This window comes from Gorilla gorilla, chromosome 2 (assembly GCF_029281585.2).
Source record: "Gorilla gorilla gorilla isolate KB3781 chromosome 2, NHGRI_mGorGor1-v2.1_pri, whole genome shotgun sequence".
In the NCBI taxonomy this organism is placed as follows: Eukaryota; Metazoa; Chordata; class Mammalia; order Primates; family Hominidae; genus Gorilla; species Gorilla gorilla.
The window spans coordinates 46,807,972-46,832,158 of record NC_086017.1 but is presented as its reverse complement, the minus strand read 5'-3'; the positions used below and the strand labels follow the sequence as shown (position 1 = coordinate 46,832,158).

General features: G+C 42.2%; 1 protein-coding gene across 3 annotated transcripts in view; it reads left to right on the top strand.

Moving 5' to 3' along the window:
- Nucleotides 1-24,187, top strand: part of TRANK1 (tetratricopeptide repeat and ankyrin repeat containing 1) — a 119,257-nt gene that overhangs the window by 13,548 nt on the left and 81,522 nt on the right. For 2 of the 3 annotated variants that reach the window (XM_055381224.2, XM_019024287.4), the window contains exon 2: nt 23,504-23,635. In XM_055381224.2, coding sequence (XP_055237199.2) covers nt 23,504-23,635 — 132 coding nt within the window. Of the gene's footprint in view, nt 1-23,426; nt 23,636-24,187 lie in introns of all 3 variants that reach the window. The other variant, XM_063703690.1, reaches the window with a different exon arrangement.

Genomic DNA, 24,187 nt, shown 5'->3' with positions numbered 1-24,187 from the left:
GTAATTCAAGAATCTAACAATATATAAAAAGGTTATGAAGAAAAGTCTCTCTCCTGTGTTCTCTGCCCCACCCTCCCAATAAGGGTAAATAATTTTATTTCTAGGGGATCCTTCCAGATTTTTTTTTTTAAGAGACAGATTTTCCTGCTCTGTCACCTAGGCTGCAGTGCAGCGGTGCAATCATAGCTCACTGTAACCTCAAACTCCTAAGCTTAAGTGATCCTCCCACCTTGGCCTCCCAGAGTGCTGGGATTACAAGTGTGAGCCATCACACCTGGCCCAGAATTTCTTTATGCATATATAAGCAAATGCAAATGTATATTCTTTCTTTCTTTCTTTTTGTGACAGGGTCTTGCTGTGTTGTCCAGCGTGTAGTTCAGTGGCATGATCATGGCTAACTGCAGCCTTGACCTGGGCTCAAGTGATCCTTCTGCCTCAGCCTCTTGAGTAGTTGGGACTATAGGTGCGTGCCACCATGCCCTGCTAATTTTCGCATTTTTTGTAGAGATGAGGTCTCACTGTGTTGCCCAGGCTGGTCTGGAACTCCTGGGCTCAAGTGATCCACCTGCCTTGGTTCCCCAGAGTGCTGGGATTACAAGCATGAGCCACTGTACTTGGTTGCAAATATTAATAGATATTCTTATTCAGCCCCTCTCTTCCTTTCTGTACAAAAGGGAATGTAATATAAACACTGTTCTGCATTTGCTTTTTCAAATATATTTTGGAGGTTATCCTAGATCAATATACAGAACTATCTTCATTCTTTTTTTCTTAACACTTGATTAATATTTTATTTTTTGGGGGGGTGCTGCACTTTAATTTATTGAATCAGTCCCCTGTTGATGGGTCTTAAGGTTGGTCCTAGTCTTTTATTATTACAGCAACATGATAGTGAATAATCTTACACATTTGCCATTTCCAATGTACGCAGTCAGTCTGTAAGATCCATTCCCAGAAGTAGACTCAGTTGCTGCTTCAAAGGCCATATGTATGTGTCACTTTGTTAGGTATTGCCGAATGTCTTCCTAGAGTGGTTGAAGATTATCTAAAATCTGTACCTATATTTTCTGTTAGTGCTTTTCTTTTTCTCGGTGCTTTTTAAAAAATGAGATATTTGCATGTAATAAACGGCACAGATTTTAAGTTACTGTTCAATGAGTTTTAACAAACATATGCACCTGTGTGGCCACCACCACAATGTCAAAATACACATTTCCATTCTTCCAGAAAGTTCACTGATACCCCTTTCCAGTCAGTCCCCCTCTCTTTTTTTGGCAATCACTGTTCTGATTTCTTAGATTTGCCTGTTATAGAATGTCATGTAAATGGAATCACACAGTTTATGTTCTTTTGTCTGGCTTCTTTTGCTCAACATAAACTTTTTGAGATTCCTCATGTTGCTGTTTTTATCAGCAATTTGTTCCTTTTATTGCTGTGGTATCATTTTCACACTGACTTTTTTTATTCATTTGGAACTAATTTTGGTGTATGATGTATATTAGTTTCCTATTGCTGCCATAATGAATGACCACAAACTTAGTGGCTTAAAACAACATGAATTTATTATCTCACAGTCCATAGGTTAGAAGTGTGGGCTAGCTTGGCTGGTTTCAAATGGCGAAAACCAAGATGTTGGCTGGCTGAGTTCCTACTGGGAAAGTCTGCAAAGACCCCCTGCTTCCAGACTCACTCATGTTGTTGGCAGGATCCAGTTCCTGGTAGGTGTAAGACTCAGGTCCCCATTTTCTTACTGTCAGCTGGGAGCCTCTGTTCCTTAAGGTGACCCATGTTCCTCATCACTCCTCACCGCTCCGCCTTCAAGGCCTGCAGTGATGGGCCCACTCCTTTTCATGCTTCAAATCTGCTGCATCTCAGCTGGGCAAAGTGGTTCATGCCTATAATCCCAGCACTTTAGGAGGCAGAGGCAGGTGGATCACCTGACATCAGGAGTTTGAGACCAGCCTGACCATGGTGAAACCTCGTCTTTACTAAATACAAAAAAAAGTTAGCCGGGCGTGGTGGCACATGCCTGTAATCCCAGCTACTTGGGAGGCTGAGGTTGTAGTGAGCTGAGATTGTGCCATTGCACCCCAGCCTGGGCAACAAGAGTGAAACTCCGTCTTAAAACAACAACAACAACAACAACAACAACAACAACAACAACGACAACAACAATCTGCTGCATCTCCCTTGCCCTCGTCTTTCCATGAGCCTGTCTGACTCTGGCCACAGGGCCACAGTCAAAGAGTTCTTGTCATTAGATTGCGCTCACCCTGATAATCCAGGGATAGTATCCCTAGCTTATGGTCTGTAATCATAATTACATCGGTAAAGTTCCTTTTACCATGTAATGTAATATATTCACAGTTTCTGGGGATAGGGATCTGGATGTCTTTGGGGGAATTCATTACTTGGCCTGCCACATGGGGTGAAGTAGGAATTTAACTTATTTTCCAGATGTTTAGTGAGTTGTACCAAATGATTCACTCTTTTTCAATTTACTTAAAAAGCCACTTTTATTACATATGGCATGTGTTTCTGCTTTTTATACTATATATATATTTATTGCTGGATATTCTACTTTGTTCCATTGATGTGCTTACTTTCATATTAGTACCTGACTTTAACAATTTAATGTTTTATAGGCCCGGTGGCGGTCACTCACGCCTGTAATCTCAGCACTTTGGGAGGCCAAGGCAGGTGGATCGCTTGAGATCAGGAGTTTGAAACCAGCCTGGCCAACATGGTGAGACCAGCCAGGTGTGGCAGTGCGTGCCTGTAATCCCAGCTACTCAGGACGCTGAGGCAGAATTGCTTGAGCCCAGGAGGCAGAGGTTGCAGTGAGCCAAGGTCTTGCCACTGCTCTCCAACCTGGGCAATGGAGTAAGACTCCATCTCAAAAAAAAAAAAAAATTAATGTTTTATAAATACGTATTTTAAAATGTTAGAGAAGATTCCCTTTTCTACTCTTTTATTTATTTGTTTTATTTGATTTACTATTATCCTTTAAGCCTCACCTGGAAGAAGATTCCCTCTTGATACTTCTCTTTTTATTAAAAATATCTTTGCAATTCTGGCTTATGTATTCTTTTAGATAACCTTGATAGCTGCTTCATTAATTTCTTTAAACATTTTATTTTTTATAAATTGAAATTTTGCTGAAAATATACATTAATTCATTAACATGGGAGGACTTGACATTTTATAATAGTGAATTTGCCCAAACCAGAAACATGTTAGTATTTTAAAAATACTTTTTTTAAGTAAAGTTTTGTTTTTTCTCCATATAAGTCTTGAAAATATAAGGACATTAGTTCATATTTTGTAAGGAGCTTTTAAAAAATGCTCCTATGAGAATTACATGTATACTTTTCAAAATTAACGTTCTTCTTATTACCTTGGTTTTTCTTTGAAAATCTGTGTCTATATCCTCAGGTCACATAGATACAAGTTATTTTAGTCCTGTATTAATTTAAGCCTGTAAACATCAAGTCATAAAGCAGTATTAGTGTAATTAAACTTCCCAGGAGTCCTGCTTCTGCTTTTCTCCCATAGTGAAATGTTCCATGTGTAATGAAGAATTTAATGAAAAGCATCTTTTGAAGTACTGGTTGGTGAAGGGACAAGGGTGAGTCAGTGTGTGGTGAGTGAAGTCCTAATATGAATATCAAGGGAAACAGGACTTTAAAGTTGGCTGTATTGAAAATTCTCAAGAGCTAGTCAAATAGGGATCAGATCTGTAGAAAAAAAGACTTTTTCCCCATTCCCTTCACAAACAAAAAACCATGTTGCTTCATGAAATCATGTCAGAAATTTTTCTTCATTTTTGCTTTGCAAGGTCAATGGCAGTTTTATTGGGCGTACGTTGGTTTTGCAGGCCTTTGCTCTAGTTTTCAAGGGAACAAGTAGATAGAAACTTAAAATTAATGTATTTATGTGGGAGCTATGGGGCAAGAAACTAGTTTCCAGTTGTAATACTGTGAGCACTAATCAGGGAATGCTTGGAGAGATATGGGCTGGGTTTGCTCATCACAACCTGTGACCCCACATTCTATATCAAAATGCGCCACAGAAGTAATTCCATGAGAATTTAGTTCCTGACTGCAGATATTCATCTTATGTCTTAGATTTGTGCAGGCTAGAAAGACAGCATCATTCTCTGAGGTGGGAATAGGATGGAGCATGGACATACCCAACTCCTGGGGCACTCCAAAATTTGGGGAAACAGCCCTCATACTCTCACACACAAGAATTGAAGGCTAAATTTCCACTGAGTAGAAAAATAATATTTGAGATGTTGCATCTGGCTTATTATTCTATGTGGAACTGCACTCTCCAAAACTTTCTCTAGATCTGCACTGTCAAATATTGTTGGGGGTGAGCGACCACTGGGCCAGTGGTGTGCAGAGAAAAGAATTTCCCAAGACAGTTGTAGGTGAAGAAGGGCAGATTTATTAGAGCAAGTAGCTAAATGGGAGCTGACTGCCAGGAGACAAAGTCTTGCTGGGGATTTTATAGGATGGTTCTTAGGCTGCAGAATGCTACATGCAGTTCCGATAAAACACCAAGGTTGCAGTGAGCTAACTTGCAGGTGTCTGGTGATAGTTGGGTGAAGGAAGATTGTAAGCTATTTGCGCAGGAGGGCTATGTGTCCTGGACCATGAAGAAAGGCAGACTTACAGCTTATCTGTTGTCTGTTTTTGCTTTCCCTTGGTCCCGCCAGCCTGACTTCTTTTCTGCAGTTAGGACTCCACATTCCTCCCCTGACAGAGCAGCGATGACAAATCTTTGGCATGTGAATGAAGGTTTCACCTTCACCTTCTTGCTGACCAGGGACGTAGAGTTGGCCCTACCTAGGATTGTTAGTCAGTCAGGAGGTTACATGGGCCTCAGTCCCTGGGTTGGGAGATAAATTAGGCAGAGTCGCTGTGGAACCTTAGGGGAACAGCATTTGCAGCCTAAAATTTTGTTCTGCTGGCTCCAAAGGGGATTCATTAGTTCTTTTACTGGCTGATACCCTTGCTGCAGTAACATTTTGGTTTGAAGTTGTATTCTAGAAGACGCAAAACAAGATATTTCATGAACAATACAAGGTGCAAATAAACTAGTATAATCATTATTATAGGCAGAAGTGGGGCCTGGCCTGACAAATAAGGTTTTTAAATATTAATGGGATAAGGGAAAATTGAGGAACAGATGTAGACATATTAGTGAGGTTAAGAAGTTGCCCAGTTTCGACCCTTGTTCCTCTGTATTCTGTCCCACTTGCTGAACTATTTACAGGCATAAAAGAATCACTCTAAATTTTGCTGGCATTAACTTTATTGTTTCCCAACCATAGAGAAAACCTGCAGAGGTACACAGTGAACTTGTTAGAGTTGTTGTTTGGCTACCATTCCTGGTACATTTGATTATAGTTAATGATGTAACTATAATGGGCTTGTGTTAAAGCCCCTAGGAAAGGGCCAGACCCCTTGGAGTTTCTGATGCAGAGGTGAGCCTTACAGGCCATTTCTGGTGCCTTCCCTATTTGCTTTGTCACGGTGGATGATTGCCATGAGGGATCGATTGGCCCAGGTCTCTCTCCTAGACCTGTGTTTTTGGTGTGCATGTAAACGGTATAGTCTAATCCAGAGTATTGGGCTTAACAATTTCTTCTGTAGATCATGGGACTGCTAAGAGTGTAATGTCATCCTCAAGTGCTTGTTTGCGAGGGCACATCCAGCAGTTAGTGCTGTGTGTTATGTTAGCAACCTGTGATGTTACTGAGTAGAGTGGATGCCTGTGTATAGCCATTGAGACAACAGTTAGCCATGATAGACGAATAAAAACAGAGCCATGTTTAGGGAAAATGACAATATACAGGAAACTCAGGAAGACAGGAAAGAAGAAGGGCTGTAAAGAGTATAAGAAAAACAGTTAAACACAAAGTACCTCAGCACATTGTTGTTGTGGTGTGGGGGTATATGTCATTACTGGGACAAATATAAAGAAATTTTGTCTGGGCAGTAATCTTGGAAGTTTCCTTGCAAATAGCAATTGTATACTACTTCCCTTATAAAAGCATCAATATTAAGAGGGTGAAGCTGCTTAAGGGAGGTAGTTGGAGAATTACTGAGAGCCTGCAGTAGAACTGAATAAAAAGAGTTAGCTTTAAGAATAAGATTCAACGGCCGGGCACAGTGGCTCATGTCTGTAATCCCAACAGTTTGGGAGGCCAAGGTGGGTGGATCATGAGGTCAGGAGATCAAGACCATCCTGGCCAACATGGTGAAACCCCATCTCAAAATACAAAAATTAGCTGGGTGTGGTGGTGCGTGCCTGTAGTCCCAGCTACTCGGGAGGCTGAGGCAGGAGAATTGCTTGAACCCGAGAGGCAGAGGCTGCAGTGAGCGGAGATTGCACCACTGCACTCCAGCCTGGGTGACAGAGCGAGACTCCGTCTCAAAAAAAAAAAAAGAAAGATTCAAAAGAGGTATTGGACTTACTAACTTTTAAGGAAGGTTAAAAAAATTCTAGGTTGTTTGTTTAACAAAACTTCTTTTACCTTTTTTTTCTTTAACTTTAAATGAGTTTCCAATGTTTACAGTCTAGTTGGATCATAAATAACGAGTCTTATCTCAGCACCAGCAACTTGGTAACAGGAGATTTAAAGCAGACAGAAAAAAAAGAGGAAGATAGAGAACTTTAGATGATTCTACTTAACCCTATGGTGCAGGTTAACCATTTGAGCTCTGACTTTTTCTTATTGTAGTTTGCCCATTAGTTTAAAATGTGCACAAAACAGGCCATAATATGTAACTAGCTGGAGTTTTAAAAAGAACAATAAAATCAGAGGTTAGGATGTTGGAAACCGTCTTTTCAATCTGGACCCCTAGATTGAACAGGAAAAGGAAAAAAAGAAAGGAACAGAGAGGAAAAGGTTAAACTTTACAGGAGAGTTTGTGTGCCTCCTGTAAAGTTTGTGTGAGAGTGCCTGGGTTACCCCCTTTCAGCCACTGAATGGTGTGGGGCCAATACCCCTAACACCCTTGTTTCTCTCCCATCAGGGAGAGCCTTAGCACCCCAGACCTTTATGGTGTGAGATGAATTCTTCCTCACCTCTGCAAGTTACCAGTTAAGGTGAGCTGTTTTTAGCAGGAGCAGAGAGCCTCTTTAGCTTAAGGCCACTGGGGTTTGGGATTCTGTCCGGGGAGTCCTTTGGCTCTCAGGGCAGTCCTGTTTCCAGTGGCCGAGCTTGTGGCAGAGGGGGCAAGCATGTGGGGCTTTTTTTCATTTATTCAGTTGAGGTGCTTTGCCTTTTAGTGGCCTGGCCTTTCGCACCGGTGGCAGTTATCTGGAGGAGTGTCCTTAGGGCAACGAGGAGGGGGCTGGGGTCTTGTGAAGCAGCCAACAGTTGAGTCTGGTTTTTGTCTCTGCGTCTTTCTTTTTAGCCCTGTTCTCCTTATTCTGCTCTTGGTTATAAAAGACTGAGGAGGTTAATTTGATGATTTCTTTTGTGTAAGGGTTATGCTGTGTTACACAAGAAAATTACACATTTCTCTTTTTTGAGAGTCTGAGAATTAAATTTGTTTTAATGCTTTAGAATGTAGCCCAGAGGTGAGTTTGAAGGATAGATGGGGTTTGTCCCATGGTGGGACTGGAAAACATGCTGCTTGGGGGCGGTGCCACTTCGGGGCACTAATTGCACTTTCTCTTGGGACATCCTGCCAAGATGAAAAGAGGGTTCCACTTGTGTCTGCTGAGGGACTTTGGGTGCACTTTCCAAAGGGGTGTTCCACCTATTAGAAAAGTGCACTTGGCTGCTAGGGGCCTTAACGGTGGACGGCCAGTCCAGGTACTCACTCTGGGTGATCAGCCCAGGTACGAGGAAAAAAGGGTAAAGGGTGATCTCACCTGGTGCCCGCCCAGGAGAGGGAGTGGGTAAGGGAACCCTCACCATTTTGAGGCTGTCCGAGGTCACCTGATTTAGCAATGTCCAAGACAGGATGGCTGGCTGACCCCACAGGAGAATGTAGAGTGAGAAAGAGAGCACCTGAGTTACCCCAAACGTGTGTGAATTCACTCTGGACGAGCTTCTGCTGCCAGATAGGAGAGAGAGTCTTCTTCCCTTCAGGCGAGGCAGCCAGCCCCGTTCACCCTTTGGCCTTCAGGCAGCACAGGAGAGCACCAGGATGGTTAAGAAGCCAGCTGCTGAAAGACTGAAAAGAGTAAGTGAACCCAGGTCCCTCACCCAATCTGAGCAGTGGCCGTCAGATGCTTCCACACAGTCACCTTTCAGTCCCACCAGAGTGCAGCTCCTGCCGGAGACCTGCAGTTGCCTCCACGCTTAGAGGCTATTCTCGGAGGGTGCTGACTGGAGAAAGGGAAAGAGAGAGGGGAGAGAGTTTCCTGTGAGGAGAGAGAGTTCCCGTCCAGAGAGAGTTCCCCCTACAGGCCACCAAAATGTTGTGGGTGAGCAGTGACTATGCTGGTGGCATGGGGGTAAAAGAATTTACCAATGCCAGGCGCGGTGGCTCACACCTGTAATCCTAGCACTTTGGGATGCTGAGGCAGGTGGATCACCTGAGGTCAGGAGATCGAGACCAGCCTGGGCAACATGGTGAAACCCCGTCTATACTAAAAATACAACAATTAGCCGGGCGTGGTGCTGCACGCCTGTAATCCCAGCCACTCGGGAGGCTGAGGCAGAAGAGTTGCATGAACCCGGGAGGTGGAGGTTGCAGTGAGCCGAGATTGTATCACTGCAATCCAGCCTGCACAACTGGAGCAGGACTCCATCTCAAAAAAAAAAAAAAAAAAAAAAAATTTACCAAGACAGTTGTAGGTGAAGAAGGGTGGATTTATTAGAGAAAATAGGAAAATATGTTACAAGAGGGCAACGGTCAGAGTCAGCAGAAGAGGAGCTGACTGCCAGGAGACAAAGTCTTGCTGGGGATTTTATAGGATGGTTCTTAGGCTGCAGAATGCTACGTGCAGTGCCGATAAAACACTAAGGTTGCAGTGAGCTAACTTGCAGGTGTCTGGTGATAGTTGGGCAATGGAAGATTGTAAGTTATTTGCACAGGAGCACTGTGTGTCCTGGACCATGAAGAAAGACAGACTTATAGTTTATCTGATGTCTGTTGTTGCTTTCCCTCGGCCCTGCCAGCGTGACTTCCTGTTCCTAATTAGGACTCCACAGATAAGATAGCTACTAGCCACGTATGACTATGGAGTACTTGAAATGTGGCTAGAGTGACTAAGGAATTGAGGAATTAAACCTTTAATTTTTTTTTTTTTTTTTTTTTTTTGAGACAGAGTCTTGCTTTGTCACCCAGGCTGGAGTGCAGTGGTGTGATCTCGGCTCACTGCAACCTCTGCCTCCTGGGTTTAAGCGATTCTCCTGCCTCAGCCTCCCGAGTAGCTGAGACTACAGGTGCGCACCACCACACCCAGCTATGTTTTTTTGTATTTTTGTTTTTTGAGATGGAGTTTCACTTTTTCACCCAGGCTACAGTGCAGTGGCATGATCTCGGCTCACTGCAACCTCCACCTTCTGGTTTCAAGTGATTCTCCTGCCTCAGCCTTCTGAGTAGCTGGGATTACAGACGCCCACCACCACACCTGGCTAATTTTTGTATTTTTTGGTACAGACAGGGTTCCACCATATTGGCCAGGCTGGTCTCCAACTCCCTACCTTGTGATCCACCCACCTCGGCCTCCCAAAGTGCTGGGATTACAGGCGTGAGCCACTGCGCCCGGCCCTGAACCTTTAATTGTATTTAATTTTAGTTAAATTAAAATGTAAATAGCCATGTGTGGTTACCACATTGGACAGAATGTTCCAGATAGAATAGTAATAGTAGCCAGATAGAATAGTAACTGTCACAGAGCTAATTGCCCTGCTTTCATTTTTTATTTATTATTATTATTATTTTTATTGAGATGGGGTTTCACTTTGTCACCCAGGCTGGAGTGCAGTGGCATAGTCATGGTTTACCACAGCCTTGACCTCCAGGGCTCAAGTGATCTTCAGCCTCAGTTTCCCAAATAGCTGGAACTACAGGTGCATGCCACCATGTTTGGCTAATTTTTTAATTTTTATTTTGTAGAGATGGGGGTCTCACTGTGTTGCCTAGGTTGGTATGGAATTCCTAAGCTCAAGCAATCCTCCCAGCCCAGCCTTCTAAAGTTTTGGGATTAAAGGTGTGAGCCACCATACCTGGCCTGCTGTGCTTTTAGTTACAAGTAACAGAAAGTCTAACTTAAACAATAAGGATATGTACTAGCTCACCCTGTTGTTTGGCAAACCCAGCAGCTCCTACCTACATTCTCTTCCCTGGCCACCTACCATTATAGAGCCACATACTTATTTTTCTAGATTCCTATTTCTGACTAGTGAAATGCAGAGAAGTCTACTTGGGGGCTTTGGGAAAGTTTTATGAAAGAGATACGTGGTACCAGGGAGCCAGTGGTTGCAGGGACCCCTTCTTCCTGTCTTTAATGTGATGCCTGGAGTTACAGCAACCTTCAATCTTGAGGGGACAAGCATGAGGGCACAAAGCCAGTGTGCTTAGGATGGTGTTACAGAGAGATAAAGAGCTGTACTCTTACTCCCTTACTTCTGATTCTGTGAGAATGTTACAAATAAATTTTCGGTGCCGCAAGGAAATAGCACTGGAACATAAATTTAATTTTCTCAGCAAGGCAATTTTTACTTCTATAGGAGGATGCGACTCGTGAATGGAGTAATGGTGAGAGCACACCTGGACAGGGGAGGGGAAGGGATTCTTATTCCTGTCGCAGGTAGCCCCTACTGCTGTGTTGTTTCCCTATTGGCTAGGGTTGAACAGCACAGTCTAAGCTAATTCCAATTGGCTAGTTTAAAGAGAGCAGGAGTATCAGCCAGAGTGGCGGGGTTAACAGTTTGGCAGGAAAGACAGTTATGGAACAAGTAACCGAAGGTGACTTAGGTCTGAACAGCTGACCGAGGGTGACTCAGGTCAAAGCAGGTAACCAGGATGAGTCAGGATGGAGCAGGTGACCAGGAGAACAGATGTGAACTACTGATTAAAACTGGTGGAAAAGGTTGTTTACTGAAACTACGAGGAAGTTAAACTTTAAAGTGGAGGACAAAGAACTGAACATGCTGACATACTGATTCTTTGAAGAGAAATTTAGAACTCATTGTATCCAATAAGAAAATTACACACCCCCCAACTCCTTGTTTGCTGCCAAAGTCATCCTAACTGATGCACTCATATAAGTAGAAGTCCAGAGATAGGGCAGGCCTCAGGATTCTCCCCAAATTGATGGCTCCCCACTATTTTCCTTTATTTCCTTGGGCCCTGTCCTTTTCTGTCACTGTTGGTTTCATCCTGTGAGTGTTGATTTCATCCTTACGCCGGAAGCAAAATGCAGCTGAAATGTAGGGCCACACATTTACACATCTCAGCTTCACTTCCACACTGGACAGTGCCCTGTGTAATAGAGAGATTCTCTTCTAGAAGCTTATCCAGAATGATGATAAAACACTGTCTCGGAATCCTCCAATAAACATCTTTTTAAGTTTCAGGGGCCAGAATTGTGCCCTACACGCAATACTGAACCAGTTTCTGTCAGGGAGATAAATTTGCTCATCAGACCCTTAGGAAGTAAGGGTGGAGTCAGCTTCCCTTAAGTCTAAGGAGCTTGGGGAAGAGAGGCACATAACAGAAACAAATCTGGGACTCAGTGAGGAAGGAGTAGCCACTTCAAAGGTCCCAAGAATGGTTCACTGTAGCCAAATGGGTAGAGTGTCAGAACTTCGTAAATTATAAATATCATTAACTGTTACTAAGGGTCAACTTTCAAGTATCTGACATAAAAGTTTAACCTGTTTTTAGTTTTTTAGAAGAATATTTCCTGGCACCACGCTGTCACTATAATCTAATGAAATATCCTTAGCCATTTATTGGTAAAGCATTTTAAGAGAATTTATTTCCTGAGCTTATTATAGTTTGTGTACCGCACAGTAGAATGATGGCTGTCCAGTATGCAGGTCAGAGTCCATTCTTTCCCCTGCTATTAGCAATATTGCAAGAACGTGAGCTAAAATGGGCCTGGCATATTGTCATCTAGTGGTTAATTATTAAAAACGAAACAAACAACTCTTCTAGGATTGGTTCTATTTGGAGCTTCACGAAAGAGGACACTCATATGGCCAATAAAAGGCACACAACATTATTAGTCATCAGGAAAATGCTAATTAAAACCACAATAAGATACCACAGTGGCTAAAATTAAAAAGACTGATAGTGCGCAGAATTGACAAATGTTGGCAGTTTATATACACAAAACACTGCTTTTGGGAGTATAAATTGGTTCAACCACTTGGAAAACTGGCAGTCTCTACTAAAAGTAAATAGCGCATCTTCCCTGTCACTCAGCAGATCCACTCCTGGGAAGAAAGGCAGACAAATAACTCACTGAAAGACATATACAGGATCATTTATAACAGCTTTATTCACAGTTATCTCAAACTGGAAACAATGCAAATGCCCATCAACAGAATGGATAAGTAAATTGTGGTATATTCATAAAATCAAATACTACACAGCAATAAGAGAAAGGAGTTACTGGTATATACAACAATATAGCTGAGTCTCACATGGATAATCTTTAAGGAAAGAGGGGAACCCACTATGTTATTATGGGGTTCAAGAACAGGTGAGACTCATTTATAGTTTACAGATCAGAATAGTGGTGAAGAAGGTGGGTTTAGACTAGGAATGGACAAGAGGGAACCTTCTGGAGACCTGGAAATGTTCTATATATTCACCCAGGTGGGAGTTAGATGGGTAGATGGGTATAAAAATCATAGCTGAACACCAAAGAGTAGTGCATGTTACACACATTATACTATGTTTTGCCTCAATAAAAATGTTAAAAAAAATTGGGCCCATCAAGATAATGGGATATGACAGACCTCTACTGTACGTCTTTGTTAATATTGCACAGTAATTGTTGCTGTATGTTGTTTGACCATTTGACTGTAACCCCACATATCCTTATTGCATAATATAGTTTTTTATGGGCACATAAATTATACTTTGGATACTGCAAACCCACCTGCCTGTGATGCCTGCTGGGGGATATTTTAACTGTCATCTTGTCAGCGGGGCCAGGGTCTTAGGATGGCTCTGTAAGTAATTAGTATCTTGGCTGCTTTTACTTTCCTGAATGTGCATGTAAATCAGTACTACTACAAAACCGAGGAAACTTTGATATCCTGCCATCTTTTGGGTATCATGATGTAACATAGTGTGCGTAAGGAAAATCAGTAATGTTTCTGTCAGACTTGGAGTAGAAATACAAGTCCAGAACATATTTGTTTACACCGGCGTTTCTTTTTCTTTCTTTCTCTTTCTTTCTTTCTTTCTTTCTTTCTTTCTTTCTTTCTTTCTTTCTTTCTTTCTTTCTTTCTTTCTTTCTTTCTTTCTTTCCTTCCTTCCTTGCTTCCTTCCTTCCTTCCTTCCTTCCTTCCTTCCTTCCTTCTTTCTTCTTTTCTTTCTGGGTTTTTGCTTTATTTTCTCTTTACTTAAAACAAATTTTAACTGTGGTAAAAAACACAAAACATAGTTTGCCATCTTAACACTTTTTAAATGTACAGTTCAGTAGTGTTAAGCACATTCATATTGTACAAACGATTTCTGGAACTTTTTCATTTGCAAAACTGAAACTCCATATTCATTAGACAACAACTTCCCATTTCTCCTTCCTTATAGTACCTGATAACCACAGTTCTACTTTCTGTTTCTATGAAATTGACTATTTTAAGTAGCTCATATAAGTAGAATTGTAAAATACTTGTTTTTTGGTGACTGGCTTATTTCACTTAGCATGATGCCCTGAAGGTTCATCCATGTTGTATCTTGTGTCAGGATTTCCTTCCTCTCTAAGGCTAAATAGTACTCCACTGTATGTATATGCCACATTTTGTTTATATATTCATCAGTAGATCTTTTGTTTACATTTAACACCCTTTCCTCCATCCCTCAATTTCCTCTAGGGTAGTGTTACTCAAGCATTTTTTCATTATAGCTCCTCCCAACCTTTTCAGACTTTTAGCTAATCTAGCTTCCCACCCCCTATGAAATTTTAATACCACAGATAATACTGTATATCTTTTTTTTGTATTGTATGTATATCTGTGCTTTGTGCATGAAAAGAGTAAACATTTTTACTCCCCAATATCCCATTTTCTTTCCTTTGGGGGCAATATTGCCCCATTGAGAATGCATGCTATAGGGAAAACCAATTCCAGATTAATACATACAGAGGTAGCCCCAAGTTTACTAAATACTTGGTAATGAAAGAAATGGTACTTGGAGAAAATCTTAAACTCGCCTCTCTCTTCTCTGCTCCCACCAAACTTCCAATATCTCCTGCCCTCCCTTAAACAAACAGATAAATACACAAAAAGAAAGAAAGAAGTTCACCTCTTGATCTTTCCTGGTCCTGGTGTGGGAATGACCTCTCTTTTAGAGGGGCGAATGGTTCTCTGTGTCTCCTGCCTCCTCCTTCCCCTGCTGTTGTTGCTGAAACACTTTAATGGGTTGATGACACCATATTTAGCTCATAATGTATATTGTCCTATAGAATATATTTCTTTTTTCCCATTTCATGAAAAAAATATAGAATATATTTCTATTTGGTTCATCTTTGACAGTTTTAAGGTTATCTATTCGAGGCTTTTGTGTATTTACCAAATTTATGTGCTTTATAGAGCATATACTTTGCCCCCATTAGATGCAGTGGTATCGCAATAGTTATCCTCAGGGAGCTAGGCTGTGTGTGTGTGTGCGTGTGAGTGTATGTATTTGTATAAAAGAAAATCCAATATTACATGCATTTGGCTGGGCACGGTGGCTCACATTTGTAATCCCAGTGCTTTGGGAGGCTGAGGTGGACAGGTCATTTGAGGTCAGGAGTTCGAGACCAGCCTGGCCAACATGGTGAAACTCTGTCTCTACTAAAAATTAAAAAATTAGCCAGGCGTGGTGGCGTACATCTGTAATTCCAGCTACCTGGGAGGCTGAGGCAGGAGAATCTCTTGAACCTGGGAGGTGGAAGCTGCAGTGAGCCAAGATTGCACCACTGCACTCCAGGCTGGGGGACAGAGCAAGACTCCGGTCTCTTCAAAAAAAACAAAAAACAAAAAAAACAAAAAAAACCCATACGTTTATATTTGAAACCAAAGCCCCTGTTTCTATAATGCAAAGTAAAATTTGGCTAAAAGCCTTGGAGTTGATTTCTTTTGCCTTCCACTCTCACGCCCATGAAATTCATCAGGAACTCTTATTGGCTGCTCTTCCTGCATCCATTTTACATTGGCTTATTTCTCTCCATCTTGCCTTCAGCCAGGATGATCTGGAAGTATCAATTGGATCTTGGTTTTTTTATTTTTTGAGACAGAGTCTTGCTCTGTCACCCAGGCTGGAGTGCAGTGGCACGATCTTGGCTCACTGCAACCTCTGCCTCCCAGGTTCAAGCAATTCTGCCTTAGCCTCCTGAGTAGCTGGGATTACAGCGATGTGCCACCATGCCCAGCTAATTTGTATTTTTTTAGGAGAGACGGAGTTTCACCATGTTGGCCAGGCTAGTCTTGAACTCCTGACCTCGTGATCTGCCCGCCTTGGCCTCCCAAAGTGCTGGGATTACAGATGTGAGCCACTGTACCAGGCCCATTTGGATCTTGTTAATCCGCAACCTAAAACCCTCTAGTGTTTTACTGTTCAATACGGTAGCCACTAGCCACATGTGGCTATGTATTGCAAAGTTAATTAAAATTAAGTTAGATTTGAAATTCAGTTCTTCATTTGTACTAGTCATATTTCAAATGCACAGTAGCCAGTTGTGGCTAGTGCCTTCTGTATTGTATAGTATAAAATTGAACATTTGCATTATCACAGAAAGTTGTCATAGACAATGCTGCTTTCCCAGTTGCATTTAGATGAATTCCAAGACCCTCTGATGGCCTTCAAGATCCATCATCTACTTACTGCAGCAATTACCTACTCTTTCAGCTTCACTTTTGCATCCTACTCACCTGGCAGTTCTTGAACTGTGAAGCTCAGAGCTTTTGCATGTGCTGTTTCTGTGGCCTGGACACCTACTGTCCTTGTCACTGGGCTAACCGCTCACTATTTAGATCTTGTCTTAAATGTCAATTTCAACAGACTTGCCTTGATCCCTGCAATCTAAGCTGTGATCTCCTGTTACAGGCTTTCTTATACCCTCTACTTTTTCTTCATAAGAAGAAAAATATTTTAACTATAATATTTGTGTGATTATTGATGTACTTAATGTTCATCTCCCTAACAGACAGTAAACTTCTGGAAGGTGGGGATAGTGGCCATCCTTTCACCATCAGACTCCTGATCCCCAGCACAGTGCCCAGCATAGGGTAGATGCTATATGAACAATAGGACTAGGGTGTGCTGAAAGTTCAGATCCAGTGGGAAGGCACATGTGTGTTGGGTGTGTGAAAATTAAAAACAGTTCTTTATCACTGTAGGATGACTGTAGTTAACAATAACATATAGTTCAAATAGCTAGAAGGAGGATATTGAACATTCCCAACACAAAGAAATAATAAATGTTTGAGATGATGGATATGCTACATACCCTGATCTGATCACTTATACATTATATGCATCAAAACATCACTATGAATATGTACATTATCAATATGTCAATTTAAGAAAATAGGTAGGCCTGGCGCGGTGGCTCACACCTGTAATCCCAGCACTTTGGGAGGCCAAGGCGGGTGGATCACGAGGTCAGGAGATTTAGACCATCCTGGCTAACACAGTGAAACCCCATCTCTACTAAAAATACAAAAAATTAGCCGGGGGTGGTGGCCGGCGCCTGTAGTCCCAGCTACTCAAGAGGCTGAGGCAGGAGAATGGCATGAACCCGGGAGGCGGAGCTTGCAGTGAGTGGAGATCGGGCCACTGCACTCCAGCCTGGGTGACAGAGATGAGACTCCTTCTCAAAAAACAAAAAACAAAAAAGAAATAAAATAGGCCTGGTGTGGTGGCTCACGCCTGTAATCCCAGCATTTTGGGAGGCTGAGGCAGGTGGATCACCTGAAGTCAGGAGTTCGAGACAAGCCTGGCCAACATGGTGAAACCCCGTCTCTACTAAAAATACAAAAATTAGCTGGGCGTGGTGGTGGGCACCTGTAATACCAGCTACTAGGGAAGCTAAGGGAAGAGAATGGCTTGAACCCACGAGGCAGAGGTTGCAGTGAGCCGAGATCGCGCCATTGCACTCCAGCCTGGGTGACAAGAGTGAAAACTCCTTCTCGAAATAAATAAATAAATAAAAAATCTAGAAAAATGTTCCCAGGAGCTGGGGATGGGGGATTGGGGGTGTTCTATATCATGACTGTGGTTGTGGTTGCATGATCATAAATTTTGTTAAATGAATTGAACACTTAAAATGGGTGAATTTTATCATATGTAAATTGTACCTCAATAAAATTTACTTAAAAAAAAAAAAAAGGAAGACACCAGCTGGGTGCAGTGGCTCATGTCTGTAATCCCAGCACTTCGGAAGACCGAGGGATCACCTGAGCACTCACTTGAGCTCAGGAGTTCAAGACCAGCCTGGCCAACATGGTGAAAACCCTGTCTCTATTAAAAATACAAAAATTAGCCTGGCATGGTGGCGTGCGCTTGTAATCCCAGCTACTTAGGAGGCTGAGGCAGGAGAACAGCTTGAACCCGGGAGATGGAGTTTGCAGTGAGCCAAAATTGCACCACCGCACTCCAGCCTGGGCGACAGAGTGAGACTCAGTCTCAAAAAAAAAAAAAAAAAACAAAACAAACCCAAAAACAGTCAAGAGGCCCCAGATATTGGGGAGGTAGATAATTATTTATGGTGTTTACTTTTTGCTGTGAGAATGACTTTTAGGTTATAAATTTTACAAAAACAGTTTGGAGCTGGTCTCGTCAACTGGCTTCAGAAATACCATCTTTAGTGTGCATGTAGTTGGGTGTAATTGAGGCTGTAAATAAATGAGGAATAACTTAAAGTTGATGGGCGAAGGGGATAAGTTGCACTGGTAATGCCTTAGGTTTAGTGCAGGCCACTTTACTGGGCTTTGGTCGGGGGCAGGATGGTGAGACAGCTGAGGGGGGTGGTGGCAAGGTGTTCCGGTCTTGTCCTATTTAAATGCCCTGGGTAGGGAAGACTTGGGTGCAGCACCTCATACTTTTCCAGGGGACTTATGAAATATTTTGAGTGAGTTTCTTAAGAAAATTCCTGTTCTTGTCCCACATTTGTACCCCTTTCCCCAAGAAAAAAAGAAAAAAACAAAACAAAACACATTGAAGTCCCCAGGATATATTCTGACTTTGGATTTTTATCCTTGACTGTCTGTGGCACCCTTCCTGTGGGGAAGAGGAAAGAGTCACTTTTAAGAGAGAGAGAAAGAAAGAGAGGAGAGGAGAGAAAGAAAGAGAGGAGAGGAGAGGAGAGAAACAAAGCAAGAAAAAGAAAGCAAGCAAGAAAGTAAGTGAGCAAGCAAGCAAGCAAGCAAGCAAACAGGCAAGAAAGAAAGATAGAAAGATAGAAGGAAAAGGACGGGCATGGTGGCTCAAGCCTGTAATCCCAGCACTTTGGGACACGAGGCGGCCGGATCACTTGAGGTCAGGAGTTCAAGACCAGTCTGGCCAACATGGGGAAACCCTATTTCTACTAAAAATAGAAAGTTAGCTGGGCATGGTGGGATTACAGGGCGCACGCCTGTAATCCCAGCTACTCAGGAAGCTGAAGCAGGAGAATGGCTTGAACTCGAGAGATGGAGGTTGCAGTGAGCCAAGATTGCGCCACTGCACTCCAGCCTGGGTGACAGAGTGAGACTCCATCACACACACACACACACACACACACACACAAAGAGACATACTCTTTCTAGCTTCAACTTGGATCTACTGCTACTGCCAGCATTCCTGAGTTAATCTTGGATCATTGACTGCTTTTGGGCTCTTTTGGCAGCCCTAAACAAAAAAAGCAAGCAAGCAAACAAAAAACCCCAAAAAATAAAATAAAAAAGTAAACAAATTTGTTGTCAAGAATTCAAGTAGTACCCAGATAATGTATGAAGGGAAAGCCATCCTCTCTGCCCATTTCAGTAATAACCCCCCATAGGCCATCTGTGTTGCCAATCTTTGCTGTAATCCTGTACGTCAGTTACAGAACTTCATGTGTATACGTATACACAATGAGTCATAAAAACCACAACCACCTGGATCTGCTCTGTTTCAGACTTGCTTGTTTCAAAATCTACTCAGTGCATTTGCATTTTTCTTGCATCTTCTTCCTCTTATGTAGCTCAGCAGCCTGTGACAGCTTCCAACAACTAGAGTTTGAATTCTCATAGAGACATAGTGAAAATTTCTGAAAGCCAGCCAGGCAGCTGTGCAATTGTCCTTAAGTATTTTGTAGCTTTTACACCATTTACGAAACTGAAAGTGCAGGGTAGAGTGCTCAGTGCCAGCCAAAATATAAGATACCCTAGTGATTTTACTGGGTGCTGATCTTTTAGCCCTGTCTTGGCCCTTCAGAGTGTAGTTTGGCTCTTAAAGTGAGGCCACCTAGGTTGGAATTCTCACATTACCAATTTCAGTGTGACTGTGGCAAGTGGTAAGTGGCTTAACCTGTCTTTGCTTCACTTTCCCTGTGTGCAAAATAGAGATAGAGTCACGCTGACCTTATAGCACTTTTTTTTTTTTTTTTTTTTGACAGAGTCTCACTCTGTTGCCCAGGCTGGCATGCAGTGGCTTGATCTCAGCTCACTACAACCTGCATCTCCTGGGCTTAAGTGATTCTCGTGCCTCAGCTTCCTGAGTAGCTGGGGCTATAGGCATGCACTACCATGCCTGGCTAATTTTTGTATGTTTTTAGTAGAGATGGGGGTTTCACCATGTTGGCCAGGCTGGTCTCGAACTCCTGACCTCAGGTAATCTGCCTGCTTCGGCCTCCCAAAATGTTGGGATTACAGGCGTGAGCCACTGTGCCTGGCCGAGGCTTCTTATAAGAATGAAAAGACGCAATGATGTAAAGCACATAGTAGGTACTTAGCAGATATTAGCTATGAAGAATATTGTCATTATGGTAAATTATTACCACTTTTATTTAATAATTTCATCTTATAAATAAATCATCAGTTGGTCAGTTTTTTCTTTTTTTTAAAGACCCAACAACGGAGCCATCTGTATTCTATTGTAGAGATATAAAGCATTCTTCCGTGTAATGAGAATGTAACTCTCAATGAATCCTATTAGGAAGAAAAAAGCCTTCTGTATGGTTGGCATTCCTTCTTTCACTTTTGATGTGATTGTATCAAGAAAAAGCAGAAACATAGGTGGGTGAATACATTTGTTGTTGCCCACATAACATTAAGAGCTGACTTGGTTTCTAGAGAAGTATGAAAAATAATCTTGAAATGAAGAGTTTTTTTTGTATTTGTAAATACAATGGAAATGCCTTGTGCTTGAATTCTTCAGTTAAACCCTTAAAGAGTCTGTTGATAACATTTATGGTCTGATTAGTAAGAGGGTACATCGTAGAGTGATTGGAAATTCAGAAAATCAAGGAAGAAAATTAAAATTCTGTCAAATCCCAAAGGCGTGGCTTTTAACATTTTGGCATATTTTCAATACATTTTATGTATTTAAAACAATTTGGGATTATATGCCTTTTCAACCTTATAGGCCTATATTTTTCATTTACTAACTTGCTCTGTCATTAAATGTTCTTTTACAATATGCCTTTTCAACCGTATAGGCCTGTATTTTTCATTTACTAACTTACTCTGTCATTAAATGTTCTTTTACAACATGATTTTTTTTTTCCAGATGGAGTTAGCGCTTGTCACCCAGGCTGGAGTGCAGTGGCGTGATCTTGGCTCACTGCAACCTGTGCCTTCCGGGTTCAAGCAATTCTCCTGCCTCAGTCTCCCAAGAAGCTGCGATTACAGGTGCTAACCACTATGCCTGGCTAATTTCTGCAGTTTTAGTAAAGACGGGGTTTCACCATGTTGGCCAGGCTGGTCTCGAACTCCTGGCCTCAGGTGATCCGCCCGCCTCAGCTGATCAGCCTCCTAAAGTGCTGGGATTACAGGCATGAGCCAGCGCACTGGGTCTTTTACAACATGATTTTATTTTATTTTATTTTATTTTTTGGAGATAGAGTCTCACTCTGTCACCCAGGCTGGAGTGTAGTGGTGTGATCTTGGCTCACTGCAACCTCTCCCTCCTGGGTTCAAGCGATTCTCCTGTCTCAGCCTCCCGAGTAGCTGGGATTACAGGTGCGTGCCACCACACCTGTCTGATTTTTGTATTTTTAGAAGACATGGGGTTTCATCACGTTGGCCAGGCTGGACTCGAACTCCTGACCTCAGGTGGTCTGCCCGCCTCAGCCTCCCAAAGTGCTGGGATTACAGGTGTGAGCCACTGTGCCCAGCCACAACATGATTTTAAAAATAACTGTGTGTTGTTCTAACATACGGATCTTCTATAACTGATTTAAACCCATTGTATATTATGGAACATTTAGAGTTATTTCCAAGTTTTCGAGGTGGTGAACATCCATGAGGCTAAACCTATTTATGATGTATTCTATTTCCTCTGTAAGCAGTGTCCCCAACATTTCGTGTCATTCTTTTAATTATTTTCCAATGATATTTTGTGTTCAATTTTTGATTTACTTATGCACTAGTGAAGGTGATCCTATTTACCCACTTTTCATATATTTAGTAGCAATTACTTGGTGTTTCTTTGTAAATTGTTTCTTAGGACCCTTATACATTTTGGTGAGAATGTTGGTCTTTTCTTGCAGTGGAAAGCTATTTATAACAGAGGGATATGAACTCTTTGTCAGTTATTACAATAATTTTCTTGTTTCAGTTGTTTGACCATGGCCAGCTTAAAGAATATTTATTGGACAAATGGCCGACAATATTTGAAAGAAAAGCATACTTTATTCCCTAGTACATAGCTCTTTACATTTTTTCATGTTCTTCTTAGTCATCTCTGTGTAAATAGTAGTCATATAATTTAGAGATTACTACATGAAAAGCATAGGTAGAGTTCTGTATTCTGACTTAAGAGTCATGTGCCTCATTCTGTTAAAGCTCTGCCTAGGAAGTGGAGTACAGTTCAAAAACCCCATTCCCAAGAAGTCAAATTGTTTAAAATAAATCACCACTTATGTGTGCTTCGGTCTGTTTCCCCCTCTGACCCCTTACTCGGATTTAAAATGATAAAATTAATAATTACTGTCTATCCAAGAATTGTGTTGGTCATCAAGACACCTAAGAAATTTTATGACCCCATAGGTACATGTCATCTGTGAACATCTGAAACTGTCCACATATTTAAGACCTACCCTACCCTACCAATTTGCTTTTCCCTCTGCCATCTTGAGAGGAAGCAATACTAAAGGACCTCTCCTCTGACCCCCGCCTTTTCCCTGTCTCCTTGGCAGCTGCTTGTTAAGATCTTCCTGGGTGCTCTCCTCTCCTGCCTTTGTTCAGCACACTTACCAAGGCCCCCCATGTGGTCAGGGCTGCCAGGCAGTTCACTCCAACCACCCAGGCCACACTGGAGAAAATCAGTAATGTGCGTCTTCTCTGGGTCTGGCATTCAAATTGTTACACCACAGATATTTAAGTACCCCTTATGTTCGAGGCCATACGGCTACAAAAATTAGCAAAATAGGGGTTTGACCTGAAAGAGGCAAATACCCTTGGGGGACACAGACAAGTAGGCAGGCAATGGCTGTCTCAGGGACAAATATTTCAAGGCTTATTTTATAGTGTTTTAAGAAAGGAGGGGGACAGGAGAGACAGTGGTTGTGTCTCTGTGTCCTAGCCACTTGCATACTGAGGCCTTCACCTGCCCTCCCTGTTCCATCTGCTGAGAGAGTGGAAGTACTATCAGCTGAGTTTTTACCAATACGTGATGTGGTATAGTGGTCAAGAGCAGAAACTAGAAATTGGTCAGATCTGGGGTCAGAAATGGGAAATGCCATCAGCAGATTTTTAGGCAAGTGAGTTGAACCTCTGAGCCTCAGTTTCCTCATCTGAACAGTGGGGACAATGCCTTCCTGTGGGCTGTGATGATGGGTAAATGAGATTAATAATAATGCCAGTTACAGGGATAGCACTCACTACCTACCAGGTTTATGTTGTCTCATGCATGGAAACAGCCTCCTCCAGATCATTAATGCTGAATAAATGGAATTGGTCTGGCCACCCTTGAGAACAGAAAAGAACTGACAAAGAAATGGTCTTGTCAGACACTCTGCCTGGTTTCCTGGTGGTGAGAGGTGTTGCCAAGATGTGCCCTTTGAAGGTGGGTGGGGCCATAGTGAGCGAACTCCTTCTCCAGATTTCAGCAATGCAGACCGGAAGGTGAACATGCCCTGCACGGGTCTGGCAGCAAGCGTCTCCCCCGTCTCCTCACAGGATGGACCTGACAGCTTACGCTGAGCTGCTGAAAGAATCCGGCAACCAGGTTCTTAAGAATGGGAACTTCTCTTTGGCCATCAGAAAGTACGATGAAGCCATCCAGATTCTCCTGCAGTTATACCAGTGGGGGTAAGTGTTTGCATTTTCACCTCATCTTTTCTTTTTCAGTACATGGGACTCTGTTCCTTATGATTTCTTTTCATTTCTTATCATTCCACCCTGTTTCTGTTTTCTTTATCGCTCACTTCCTATTTATCTTCTCTGCATTGTCAGCTTAGAAGTGAACAGGGATTGTGTAAGAAGGGAAATAGAAAGTGAAACATAGAGGACTGTTGATAAACATAACAAAACTTCCCGTTCTGGCTGGCTAGGGGTCAGATTTAATGGGATGACTGAAGTCTTCGAACAAACCTCTTCGTTGTCATTCATTTCATCTTCTTTATTATCTATGCCATTTACTCCGTGGCCACAGCGCACACCCCGCCGGGCACTAAGGTTCACTTTCTCTTTCCTCGCCCCTTCAGCTTCTTACAGACCTGTTCTCAAACATTGTAGTATCACAACATGCTTAAACATTGCTGAGGACCCTAAAGAGCTTCTTCTGTTTATGTAGGCTGTAGCTGTCAATACAGTGTGGTAGAACTTAAAACTGATAAAAAAATAAAATATGTATTTATTTAA